Below are 12,588 nucleotides of genomic sequence, written 5' to 3' on the forward strand. Positions count from 1 at the left end.
GTTTGGGGCGCGTGGCAGGCGCGGGGGGCGGCGGCCGGGCCGGCGGGATGCCCAGCGGGGGAGCCCAGGGAGCCAGGCAGCGGCCCCGGGCGGCGGCGGGGAGCGGGAAGGCCCGGGCCGGGGGGAAAGGTCGGATTTGCTCGGCGGAAGAAACACAGATGGCGGCGGCGCGGCGCCATTCCGGGCCGGGAGCAGGCAGCCAGCAGCCCTGTCCTCACCGCGGTCCGCCCGCCGCCGCTAAATACCCGGATGCGCCGCCCGAGCGCCAGACGCGGAGCTGGGAAAAGGGAGGCAGAGGAGGCGGAGGCGGAGGCAGAGCCCGAGCCGGAGCCGGGCGCCGAGACCGACCGACAGACCGGCGGGGCTGGGCCACGCAGAGCCGGCCCGGCGAGTCCTCCCGCGACCCGAGCCAGGTCCCTGAGAGCCGGGCCCCGGACTGGCCCGGGAGTCAGGAGGAGCGCCAGAGCCCATCCCGAGTAAGGCTCTCCTCGGCCTCCGACGAGGGCTGGCCCTTTTGAAGGCGCCTCCTTCAACAGCAGGACCAGACAGGCCACCATGACCGAGAACTCCACGTCCACCCCTGCGGCCAAGCCCAAGCGGGCCAAGGCCTCCAAGAAGTCCACAGACCACCCCAAGTATTCAGACATGATCGTGGCTGCTATCCAGGCGGAGAAGAACCGCGCTGGCTCCTCGCGTCAGTCCATCCAGAAGTTCATCAAGAGCCACTACAAGGTGGGTGAGAACGCCGACTCGCAGGTCAAGTTGTCCATCAAGCGCCTGGTCACCACTGGGGTCCTCAAGCAGACCAAGGGGGTGGGTGCCTCGGGGTCCTTCCGGCTGGCCAAAAGCGACGAGCCCAAGAGGTCGGTGGCCTTCAAGAAGACGAAGAAGGAAGTCAAGAAGGTGGCCACGCCAAAGAAGGCAGCCAAGCCCAAGAAGGCTGCCTCCAAAACCCCAAGCAAGAAGCCCAAAGCCACCCCAGTCAAGAAGGCCAAGAAGAAGCCGGCTGCCACGCCCAAGAAAACCAAAAAACCCAAGACTGTCAAGGCCAAGCCGGTCAAGGCATCCAAGCCTAAGAAGGCCAAACCAGTGAAGCCCAAAGCCAAGTCCAGTGCCAAGAGAGCCGGCAAGAAGAAGTGACAAGGGGGCTTTTCTTGTGGACACTCCTGCCTATTTTCTGTAAATACTTTTCTCTTTCCTTCTCTCTTGATCTTCGTCTGCAGTCCTTTGCCCCTTTCTATTCTGACTTCATAAGAGACAGAATTTGGATTCCTCAGAAATTAGGGAATAATTCATTTTTCCTTAACAGTCGTGCAAGGACAGCAACCACAAATCTCATCTCTAATGATGAGAATGTACCTACATTTAGTTTCGTTGACTTGTTATTAATCTACTTAATGGGTTTAGGGACTTGGGTGGGTCTGTGTGTTTTGTTTGATTGGATGGTTGTTCACTCTGAAGGTAAAGGGGTGGGAGAGAATGGGCAAGGCCACTCGTTCAGACTAGATGAGGGGGAGCCCGGAAATGGGAAGGTTTGTAGGGGTAAGTTTAAGGTGAGCCGGCCTCCTCTAGGTTGCACACCCCTTGTGAGAGTTTCAGAACCTTGGTGGGGAGAAGGAAGGGGTGGTAGCAGCTGGATGGCAAAGGAGGAAGGTGGGGAAAAAACCCTCTCCGGGCTGACTTCCACCTTCCAGTAGTGAGCATTGGGGGGGGGGTCCAAATCCAGTTTCCTTCTCACTGTTAGTGTGTCCCTGTGGCCTCTCCTATTGTCCTAGGGAAGGGGGGGGGTGTCAAAGTGACAGCTGGTCTGAGAAGCTGGGGCTTCTCACAGTCAGCGGGAATCTAGCCATTGGGGGGGGGTCTTTGTGGCTTCAGAAAGTCTCATGTTAAACGGGAGTGGCAACTTTGGGGGAAGGGTGGGGACTCAGACAGCCAAGTGCCTCAGTGTGCCCTGTTAAAACTTGGGTTTTTTCCACACAATTGGGTTGTATCATAGGAGGACTTTTTTCCCCCTTTTCCCCTGGTTTTTGGTTCCCCCTGTATAAGAAAAGAGGTGGTTTTACTTGGTGGCCTGGAGGGGCTCCAGCCCTGCCACCCGCCACTTAAAAACGTCCTGACCTCTTTACTTTCGAGTCTTTTATAAAAGTAGTTGTAGATGGGGGAGGGGGAGGGGGCGGGAGAGGGGGCGGGAGTGGACGGTAAGACATACTGCGGTCGATTTTGAATTGCTAAGTAGTTGCACAGAGCTAGGTCTGTGTGTCTGTGTGTATATGTGTATATATACATATCTAGGGCTAGTACTTAACGTTTCACACCCGGGAGCTGGGAGAAAAAAACCTGTACAGTCGTCTTTTATTTTTAATAATATAGGAAAATGCGCACTTGCGCGTGGTCCACACCCCCCCCTTTTTTTTAAACAAGTGTTATTTGTGCCGGGAAGAATTTGCTGTCTTTGTAATTTTAAAACTTTAAAATAAAATTGAAAAATGAAAAAAACCTGAGCGGCGCATTTTTCCTCACTTTTAAGGCTGGAGACGAATGCGGAGCAATCAGGCAGGCGAGCCTGGGATGAAATCCTGGGGGCGTTTGCACCTGCGAACGGGGGACTGTTCCAAGAGTTCCACAGGAACCGGGAAAGAGTACCGAGCGTGCCTCAGCCTGCTTCTAGGGTCTTGCCTTTGGGGTCCAGGGTGCATCCCCCTTCCTTCTGAGAGCTGGGTGTGGAGGCAGGGGATGGGAATGGGGGGGCTGGGGGGCTGGGCCCTGGGACGCACCACCCTCCGCCGTGTCGCCTCCCCTGCCCCTACACGGAGCGCTCCAGTCTTCACTTACACATCAATCCACTTTCATCCGCTGCGGGTCCCGCCGGGCCCCGCCCCCCCACGCCTGGGGCCGCCTCCCCGCCCCTTTCACAGCTCTCTCGCTCCGATTGGCTGCCGTGGCCCGGCCCCCCCGGCCACGGGACCAGGCGGCGGCCGCGGTGCGCACAGCCCTTGGGCGCCGGGAGTGCTCGGGTGAAGGTGGGCACCATGTGGGCCGGTCGCGTGCTCCACGCTGCTCTCTCCGCAGCCCCCCGCAGCCGCCGCGCGCAGTCGGCTCTGACCCAGCTGCGTGGCGTCCTGGAGGAGGAGCTGGAAGCGATCCGCGGGGCGGGCACCTGGAAGAGCGAGCGGGTCATTACGTCCCGTCAGGGGCCGCGCATCCACGTGGACGGCGTCTCCGGAGGTAACTGGCCCCTCTTGGGAGTCGTCGGACCTGGCGGGGTGTTCGAAGACCCTTGTTCCAGGCCTGCGCTGGAATGGGCAGGGGGCGGGTGGGAGTACCTGCGCCACGTAGCCGCTGGCATCTTCCCCAGTCTATCAGGCTGACTTTATGGCTTCCCAGGGTTAGCTGTAATCTAGTGAAACCTGTTCCACGGCGGGAGGTGATTTGCTGTTGAGCACCTTCTCGACTCAGACGGTAGGGCTGGAGGGAGACCCAGTCCTGTGAGAACGTGAGAGAAAAAGAGAGGCACCCAGTTGGTCCCCACCTGGCTGCTTCAAGGAAGGGTGGTGGGAAGGCGGCGGCGAGCAGCCCTGCATTTCTCCAGCTGCTGCTTTGTGCGGGTCCCCGCCACCTGCGGCACGTGGGCTCCTGCAAACCTCGGAGCGCGGGAGTAACCAATCCCATTGTGCAGACAAAGAAACTGAGGCTCAGAGATGTGAAATGCCTTGCCCGAAAGCCCCTGCTAGCGGCCGGCAGAGCTGGGCTTTGGTCCACATTCTCCCGTATATTGGAGCTGGAAGGTCAGCTAGTGGGTCAGAGTCACAGCCAGCAAGAGGCCCCCCGCTGCTGCAGGAGGCACACCGTGAATTAGCCCACTGGGTCTGTCTAACCAGTGGTCACCACCTGCCTTGTCTGTGCCGGGCCCCAGGTGGTGCTGGTTATATATAGACTCCCAAACCAGCCTTCTGTTCAGGAAAGAGGCCTGGGATCCCTGGTGCTGTTGTATTCAGTTGTAAACGGAGGTTCCAAAAAAATCTCTGCCTCCCTCCACACCCCCACACCCCCACCCCCGCCTGGGGGAAGCTTGGAGCAGGTCAAAAGATGGGAAATGAGGAGACACAGATTCTCATCTTGCTTTTGACCTTTACAGGCCTCAGTTCCCCCCTCAGGTCAGCTGTGTTCACTCTGGGCTTTATAAGTCAGGAGTTGAGGTCTCAGAGAAACCCCCACATCCACACACTTGAGGCACCACCTGATTCCGTACCAGGCAGCAAAGTCAGGTGTGTGGAGTCAGGGCCACGGCGGGCCCCCTGAGCCAGCTCTCTTCTACCCACAAGGGAACCAAGGCCCCCGTGAGGGCTGCTGGTAGTCTTCAGGGACAGGGGAAGCCTGTAAGGTAGGGCTCCGTTCCTCATTGGGTGGAATGTGATTTCACAGCCAGAGTCTAAACTTCCACCCTGAGGGGCCTTTCCTGACCCTCCCTCACTGTAGCTGTTGGATTCTGTACCTCCCAGGGGCCCCTCGTTCCCCATCCTGGCCTCTGCCCCCGAGTGGATTGTACTGTGTGGTTGTTGCCTTCTCAAGGGTGAATCCCGGTTCGTTTCCTCTCGGAGTCCCCAGGGCCCGGCACTGACGCTTTTCCAGGCCCTTTCTGGCCCTGAGCTGCTGTGTCCATACTGTCCTCACCTCAGGAATCCTTAACTTCTGCGCCAACAATTACCTGGGCCTGAGCAGTCACCCCGAGGTGATCCAGGCGGGTCTGCAGGCCCTGGAGGAGTTTGGAGCCGGCCTTAGCTCTACCCGCTTCATCTGCGGGACCCAGGTACACAGTGGCTGTTGTGGGGGTTGGGGGGGGTGCCTTGTCCCCAGCGTGGGGCACTGACCCCAATTGCCTGCTTCCACAGTCAGCAGGGCTGGTTTAGCCAGCTCAGCTCACCCCAGGGCCCGTGCGCTCTCAGCCTACAGCTATACACCAGAAAGGCGAGTCAGGCTTCTGTGCGTTGCAAAAGAAACTCCCTCTCTGCGCCTCCCTTTCCCCACCTGCATGCAAAAATGCTTCCAACAGAGCCTGGTACATAGTCTTGTTCAATAAATGTTGATTATTTTATTGTGTAAATGTTACAAAATAAACATATAAGTGTGAAACTTACAGTGCTTACTATGTACCAGGTATTGTATTAAGAACATTACAAATATTAACTCATTAATGTTCCTAACAGTCATAAGTGATAGGTGATATTCTTGTCTCTGTTACAGAGATGAGGCTGCTGAAGCCCAGAGAATTCGAGTGACTTGCTCTAGGGCACACAGCCTGTTATGATAGAAGTTTAACCCAGGCGGCTTGGCTTCTGACTACTTGTGATTATTATTACCCATCTTCTCAGAAACGGGACAGTGAAATGAGTGTCAGAAGCAGGACTCCTGACTCACAGCCAGGGCACTTTCCAAAAAAACCCTCACCCTGACCGGACGGCTTTCAAATTTAAGAATTTGAGGCCCAAATGAACCTACATAATCCTTTTCTTTGCCATTAAGCAATCAAAAAAAGGACTTAGGTTGATGTCAGGAAGACATCTTCCCTTGCCATCATCACCCATAATTCCTCATTAGGTCCCCATTACAAACGAAGGTCCAACAGGAAGGGATACCTAGCGAGCCCCTGATTCCTCAGGGAGAAGCATCTGCCAGGTTCCTGTCGGCTCTGGGGGAACCCTGGTGGTGGAGAAAGAAGGGAGAGACCAAGGCTGCAGGCCTTCTGTGCCGAGCCTGTGACCCTCTAAGCCTCTGTCCCCAGGGCTTGTTTCATGTGACCCCGAAGGCATTGTCACCTGTTTCCCTCTGTTTCTTTAGAGCATCCACAAGGATCTAGAAGCAAAGATAGCCTGCTTCCACCAGCGGGAGGATGCCATCCTGTATCCTAGCTGTTTTGATGCCAATGCTGGCCTCTTTGAGGTGTGTGTTGGGGGAAGGGCACAGGTGGGAGTTGGTGAGGACAGCCAGGCTGTGGAGGAAGGCTGGGGGTGAGCAGTGAGGAGAATGTGGCAGAATGCCACTGCCATGCCTAGAGGCTCCACTGCCTTTTTCTTATGGAGGCTAAGGTTGGGCCATGTAGGTGCTCCCAGAGGAATCCTGGGACCTGCAGGGGACCAGCTTCCAGGGCACTGGGGAGATAACCTACACCAGCAGCAGGAAAGCCGGAGATAGCTGGGACCAGATACTCGCCAAACATGTTCTCACCTGCTCTCACAGGAGCTGGTCCCTGGTCCAGCCCAGGCCCTGGGGCCCTGGTGACCCAGATAGAGGCAGATAGAGGCTCCGGGTCTCCCTGCCCAGAGGAATGTCCTGGATGGCAGTGAAATTTTGACTCACATAGACACGGGGAGGGAGAACTCCCTAGGTGGTTGGGCAGTAGCTCTACTCCAACTGTCTTCTTCCAGGCCCTGCTGGCCCCACAGGACGCAGTCTTGTCGGACGAGCTGAACCATGCCTCCATCATCGATGGCATCCGTCTGTGCAAGGCCCATAAGTACCGTTACCGCCACCTAGACATGGCTGACTTGGAGGCTAAGCTGCAGGAGGCCCAGGTGGGGTGAGGCCCAGGTGGGGCAAGAGCTGGGCTTGTCCTCAGCCTCATCACTGGTGAATGCACTGAGGCTTGGAGGGACCAACTTTGCTCTCACAGAACATGAAAGTTTGAAACAGCTGAGATCTGAACCCAGATCCCTCTGCCCCAAGGCTTTATTCCGTTGTACCATGCCACCTTGACTTCTAGCAATCACCGTATGTGTGGCAGGGCCTGCTGGGCACAAGGGTGGGATGAGCTCCGGGATAGAAGTGGCCCCAACCCACCCTCCCTCTCCCAGGGGAGACTGAGCTCTTCTCACTGGTCAGGACTGCCGTGAAAGAGGTGGGCAAGGCTCAGGGAGGCACAGATGAGGGGCAGGCTGTGCCAGCCCCAACACAGTAATGCTTATGTGCCCACCTCTGTGCCAGACCCTGGGCAAGGTGACCTCACAGAGTCCCAAGCAGCACAGAGAAAGGGAGGATTGGCCCAGCTTGGGATACCAGCCATCCCCTGTCCATGGCTTCCCTGCAGAAGCATCGACTGCGCCTGGTGGCCACTGATGGGGCCTTTTCCATGGACGGTGACATCGCCCCCCTGCGGGAGATCTGCCACCTTGCCTCTCGATATGGTGCCCTGGTCTTTGTGGATGAATGCCACGCTACTGGCTTCCTGGGGGCCACAGGACGGTGGGAGCACGCTTCACCCACGGCCTTGGGTCGGGTTTCTGAGGGTGGGTGGGAAACCAGGAAGCAGGCCCCTCACCTAACCCATGATCCCTGGGTACTCAGGCAGCCAGTGGTGACAGTGGTAGCTTCCCTTGCAGGGGCACGGATGAGCTGCTGGGTGTGGTGGATCAGGTCACCATCATCAACTCCACACTGGGGAAGGCACTGGGTGGAGCCTCAGGTACCGATGGGGTCGTGCCCCTGGGTCCCCTTATCCACATGCAGGGCCCTGGCGGGGGGGGGTGTCTCAGGGTAGGTGGGGGGGGGAGAACTGGGACCATACAGAAGAGGGCAGCATGGACTGTCCTCTCCGGGGGGGGCACGGGGTAGGCTCTGGCACCTGGCCTCTGACTCCCACCCTCACCTCTGCCCTTGTCCTTAGGGGGATACACAACAGGGCCCGGGCCCCTGGTGTCCCTGCTACGGCAGCGCTCCCGGCCCTACCTCTTCTCCAACAGCCTGCCACCTGCTGTCGCTGGCTGTGCCTCCAAGGCCCTGGACCTGCTCATGGAGAGCAACGCCATTGTCCAGTCTATGGCAGCCAAGACCCAGCGGTGCGGTCCCTGGCAGGGGTGGGGCAGGCCGGGGGTGGGGGGGAGCTGGTAAAGGCCTGCCCCCGTGTGCCCGCCCAGGCCTACAGGTTCTGCCTCTGCCCACACACATGTCCCCAGCAGATCGCACTGGGACTCAGCCCTTTTAACCCTCTTCTCTGTCTCTTCCTCTTCCTGCCATTTCCTGGTACATTTCTCTGTCGATGACCCTGTGTCTCCCCATCTTGTATTATCCTGTCTTTTCACTCTCTGTTTTGGTCTGCCTGTTCCTCTGCCCGGCTCCCCATCTGCCTCCCTTGGTCCATCCTGCAGACTTGGGCATGTGGCCATCAGGGGTGGGTGTGAACACTCCACAGCCCCCTGGCCACCGGTGACACCCAGCTTGTGCCCACAGTTTCCGCAGTAAGATGGAGGCTGCCGGCTTCACCGTTTTGGGAGCCAGTCACCCCATCTGCCCTGTGATGCTGGGTGATGCTCGGCTGGCTTCTTGCATGGCAGATGACATGCTAAAGAGAGGTGAGGAAGCTGGGACAAGGGGACTGGTTATGGGTCCTCAGAGAAAAGAGGAGGGAACCCCTATACTGTGAATGCTCCCCCATACCCTCCCCCTACTAGCCCTTTTAGAGCCTCTGTCTGTCCAAGCTGAAAATCCCAGGCCATGACTCAGTCGCATGTCTGTGAGACCTTGGGCACCTGCCTTTCCCTCTATGACCCTTAGGGGAGTAGGAACCATGTATCATGTCTCCCAAAGCCTGTGTGGCTCTGATGAGCCCCAGGTTGACCCTTTCCACCTTACCAGGCATCTTCGTCATCGGCTTCAGCTATCCAGTGGTCCCCAAGGACAAGGCCCGGATCCGGGTGCAGATCTCAGCAGTGCACAGCGAGGAGGACATCGACCGCTGTGTGGAGGCCTTCGTGGAGGTGGGGCGGCTGCATGGGGCACTACCCTGACCTGGCTGGTGCCAAGCAGAGCCAGAGTCCCCCTCCTTCCACATTGACGAAAGGGCCCTTTGGTCAGCCCAGGCCAGAGGCTCTGAGCCCTGCCGCAGTCCTGGGGCTGGGCTGGGGCAAGGCCTGTGCTTGTGGTCGAGAGTGTCAAACAACAGTGTGGAAATGGGCTGATATGTTGGTGTGCTTTATTCTCTCTGGGCAGGCCCAGCCTTGGGACCAGTGGAAGAATCAGGCAGGAGCTGGGGCTGAGGGCAGGCTCCTGGGTCTCCTAGTAGATCTCAGAGCTGACCACCTACCCCAGGTTTAGATGAGGCCCAGGCAGTGGGGAGAATGTAGGCAGGGGCCCCCCAGGTGGCATAATTGGATTCTGTGCTGCTGGAGAGGACGGCCGCGCACCAACCCTGCGGGCCCTTTCCCAACCCCCGCACCCCCCTTCTCTTCGGCCCCCGGGGAACACCTTGTGTTCTGCTCCCCATCCAAAGGATGGCTTACAGCTGTCCAGTTAAGAAGGGGCCGAGCACCCAAACCTATGTGTGGAAAGAGAGGCAGAGGATTCAGGCCCCCAAGGAAAGAATGTGGGTCACTTTTGGAAAGACCTCTGATAGTCTGGAACCATGTATTCTAGCCCACTTTGTCCCTGACTCTGTGGCCTTGGGAAAGCCCCTTCACCTATTCGTGCCTCAGTTTCCCTTACTGTACCAAGCGTGGATGTTAATTGATAACTGGGGTCCTTCCATCCCGCTCATTCCAAGGTTTGCTGATCAGCCACCAGGGGGCGCAGCGAGCTCAGGCTCTGGCTGCCATCGCCGCGTCGGCCCCAGATTCCAGGCCTTGGACTCAAACAAACTGGCAGCCTGGCAGGCAAGGCTCTCGGGAGAGCGATTTGCTGCTGCCAAGGCCCCATCCACACTTGTCCCCAACAAAGGGCTCGCTGCTCCCCTAGTGGACATGATGACAACCCCCTTCCCACAGTCGCTGTCCCTGGTCCTTGTCTCTTCACTGCCCTCCCCACTCAGCTTTACAGGCACGGGGTGGGGGGCCAGGCGGGATCGGTTCGGATTCACCGCAGCTCCAGCCTCAGCGTGGTGTGGCCTTGGGGAGCTCGTACCTCGCTGGAGATAGGGCAGGGAGGATGCAAAGGCCCTTCTTCGTTCACGGCAGGGAACGAGGACCCCCCTCTCCATGCCCTCGAACCCCCAGCCCTGCCCTTAGCCTGGATGTCAGGATGGATGGTCTGGGCGAGCTGCAGGTATCCTAACTCTGGGATTCTGGGAGTCCTAGCTTGTGGTTCTGGAGGAGCTTGAGGCTGGGGTCCAGGAGCTCCAGGTGCTGGGAGATGGCAGCCCAAGGGACGAGGACTGCTGTGGCCACGGCAGTAGCCGGAATACTCGGCGAGCCTCTGCCACCGCGTAGTGTACCTGGCGCAGGCGCACTGCTGCGGCAGCAAGTGCACGCGGCCTGGCACCAGCCCCGGGCCCAGCCAGCAGTGTCAAAACTGCAGCTTGCTGTGCGCGATCCTACGATCCGCGTAGGCCGGCGGGTTACGCGTGGTGGCCACAAGCAGCCACCGGGCAACGCATTCCAGCAGTAGGTGTGGCGTATCCAGCGGGGCCAGAAAGGCAGACCCAGGTCCACCCGCCAGCGCCTCAGCACGCGCAGGCTCTTCCTGTGGCTCCCGGGCGCCACGGCTGGCGTTGCGCCCCCCGGCGGCCGGCGTAGGCAGCTGCATTGCCGCGGTAGCGCGCCACGCCGTCGGTCAGCTAGCGGCTCAGCTTGCGGAGCTGCGCCGGCTCCATCCACCACCATCCAGGAGGGCCGGTAGGAAGCACCAGCAGGTGCCGCAGCGGCTCCGGGCAGACGTGCTGCGGGTTGGACTGGCGGTGGCCCGACGCCCGCGACAGCTTTAGAGCCGCGCAGGGCGGGAGGGCCGGCCGCGGATCAGCCGCACCTCCGCCTCCAGAGACCGCGCCCATGGCGCGCTGTCCACGTCTTCGGCGTCGGGCTCGGGGTTCAAGGCAGCTGCCTCCTGGTGCAAGAGGAGGAGGTGGCGCCAGGAATGCGCTGGGGCTCGGGCCTTGGCCTTGACAACGCGTCCTTCCTGCCTGTCCCACGCCGGCCCTCCCTTCTTACCGTTATCAGCCGCTCAGCCTCGCCCTAGCCCTGTAGCAGCCCATCCAGAGCCCTGCCCCGGGCCAGACGGAGCCTTTCGTGCTGGAAGAGCCCAAAAGGAAGGAGGATAGTGTGTCAGGGATCTCGGGGACTTTCAGAATCAGGGTGGTTGTAGACCTCTGACAGTCAAGGGTTCTAAAACCCCAGGACACTGGGGCTAGAATCCTACAATTCTGCACTTCAGTGATCGGTTGTAACCTTCTACCATTCTAATGCCTTGAATCGATTCTGATAGCTCTGAATTCAGGACAGCCTAGGTATGATTCCTAATATCTTCTGTTTAGTGAATATTTCTAAAAATTCGGAGATGCTCTGCGTGTGGGGCGAGTGGCATCAGGCTTTCAAGAAACACCGCTGAGCACTCAGGAAAATTCTGGGAGGAGCTAGTCCTGAAGAGTCTCTTCCCCAGCTCCTAGGGCCTTGAATGCAAGTCCCAGCTCCATCAGTGTCCCCTCAAACTATTTTCTCTCCCCTTTCACAGACTTCCTATTAACCTTCCCCCAGCCTCCCAGCTTCTAGAAAGACCACACGCAGTCCCTACCACCTCTTCTCTCCCTAAGCTCATTGCAGACTCTTGCCCCCACTACACTTGTCCAGTTTACAAACAACCTCACTGTTATGAAATCCAAGGTACCTTGTTTCCCCGCCCCCATCCCAACTAGTCTCTCTCTAACTCTCTAACCCATTTGGCCACGTGGCCTACTTCTCCAAGAGTTCCAGGCCAGAACCCCATTCACCAAGATGGATGAACCTCTGGCTTTTTCCTGGACAAGAGGGTCCTAAAGTTGTGAAGTCGTTCCCCTTCTGTCCATCCTTTTCACCCCAGGCCAAAATAAACCAAACTAAATGGACAGACGGTGTTCCTGCCCTAAAACTTTCACTGGTTCCCCATTGCCCTCAGGCTAAAGCCAAAGTCTTTGGATGGGCACAAACCCCTCCATCTCCAGCCAGACTGAACCTCGAACAAGCTTAGGAAAGTTGATGGGCCCCAGGACTCTCAGGGACTGGGGGAGGAGTCCTGTCTGGTCTCCAGAAAAGACTCCTGTTCTGCTTTCCTAGCCTAGGACACCCCATTCAAGATGAGGAATCCTTTCTGAGCTTGGATTAGAGCCCTACTTGGAGCAGAGAGAGGGAAGACGGGGAGTGAATCATTAGGCTGGAGGTGGGAGTGCCAGGAATGGGCTGGGCCCTGGCCACAGAGGGGTTAACTCCAAAGCGAATCTCAGAGAGCGAGATCAATGGGTTACTCACTGCAGAAAGAGGCAGAAGCAACGCAGGGAGGCAGAAAAGAGCCAGGCAGAAGAGCGTTGCAACCCGGGGGAAATCAGGGACCGAGGAGGAGGTGGCCGGTGGCTACTCCGGCGGGAGTGCCCAAGTCTGGCTCAGCAGAGGAGGTGCCTTAAAGGAGAAGAGGGAGAAGCGGGAGGCAGACCTGCACCTGCAGGAAGGCGCCAAGGGGGCAGCCACTGAGCCAAGAGGCAGCCTCAGTCTGGCCGATTCACCCAGGACCAAGCCGGGCCCGGTGCCCAGAGTTGAGGTGGGTGTTGTCCATCCCGAGCTTCAGGGGGCTTGCTGCATGCTGGGGGCTGGGGCGCACATATTGCCTTTCTTCCCTCCACCCTGCCTGCCCTCCCCCCCATGC

At 58.6% G+C, this 12,588-nt stretch overlaps 2 protein-coding genes across 2 annotated transcripts; both read left to right on the forward strand.

The window, feature by feature from the left end:
• The first annotated feature begins 254 nt into the window (after nt 1-254).
• Nucleotides 255-1,280, forward strand: LOC103676396 (histone H1.0). The gene has a single exon (XM_008705571.2). The coding sequence runs from the start codon at nt 556-558 to the stop codon at nt 1,138-1,140; it is 585 nt and encodes a 194-aa protein (XP_008703793.1). The 5' UTR covers nt 255-555; the 3' UTR covers nt 1,141-1,280.
• Nucleotides 1,281-2,525: 1,245 nt separating this feature from the next.
• GCAT (glycine C-acetyltransferase) lies at nt 2,526-8,943 on the forward strand. The gene is made up of 9 exons (XM_040637503.1): nt 2,526-3,225; nt 4,677-4,807; nt 5,836-5,937; nt 6,423-6,569; nt 7,082-7,236; nt 7,374-7,456; nt 7,658-7,829; nt 8,221-8,342; nt 8,626-8,943. Exons 1-9 carry the CDS (start codon nt 3,030-3,032, stop codon nt 8,775-8,777), a joined length of 1,260 nt encoding a protein of 419 aa, XP_040493437.1. The 5' UTR covers nt 2,526-3,029; the 3' UTR covers nt 8,778-8,943.
• The last annotated feature ends 3,645 nt before the right edge of the window (nt 8,944-12,588 follow it).

Source organism: Ursus maritimus, unplaced genomic scaffold, assembly GCF_017311325.1.
Source record: "Ursus maritimus isolate PB19 unplaced genomic scaffold, ASM1731132v1 scaffold_21, whole genome shotgun sequence".
Classification (NCBI taxonomy): Eukaryota; Metazoa; Chordata; class Mammalia; order Carnivora; family Ursidae; genus Ursus; species Ursus maritimus.

Coding starts and splice junctions, on each gene's coding strand:
- LOC103676396 (XM_008705571.2), top strand. CDS start 556: ATGACCGAGAACTCCACGTCCACCCCTGCGGCCAAGCCCAAGCGGGCC.
- GCAT (XM_040637503.1), top strand. CDS start 3,030: ATGTGGGCCGGTCGCGTGCTCCACGCTGCTCTCTCCGCAGCCCCCCGC. Junction 3,226..4,676: donor CGTGGACGGCGTCTCCGGAG/GTAACTGGCCCC, acceptor TCCTCACCTCAG/GAATCCTTAACTTCTGCGCC. Junction 7,457..7,657: donor GGCACTGGGTGGAGCCTCAG/GTACCGATGGGG, acceptor CCTTGTCCTTAG/GGGGATACACAACAGGGCCC.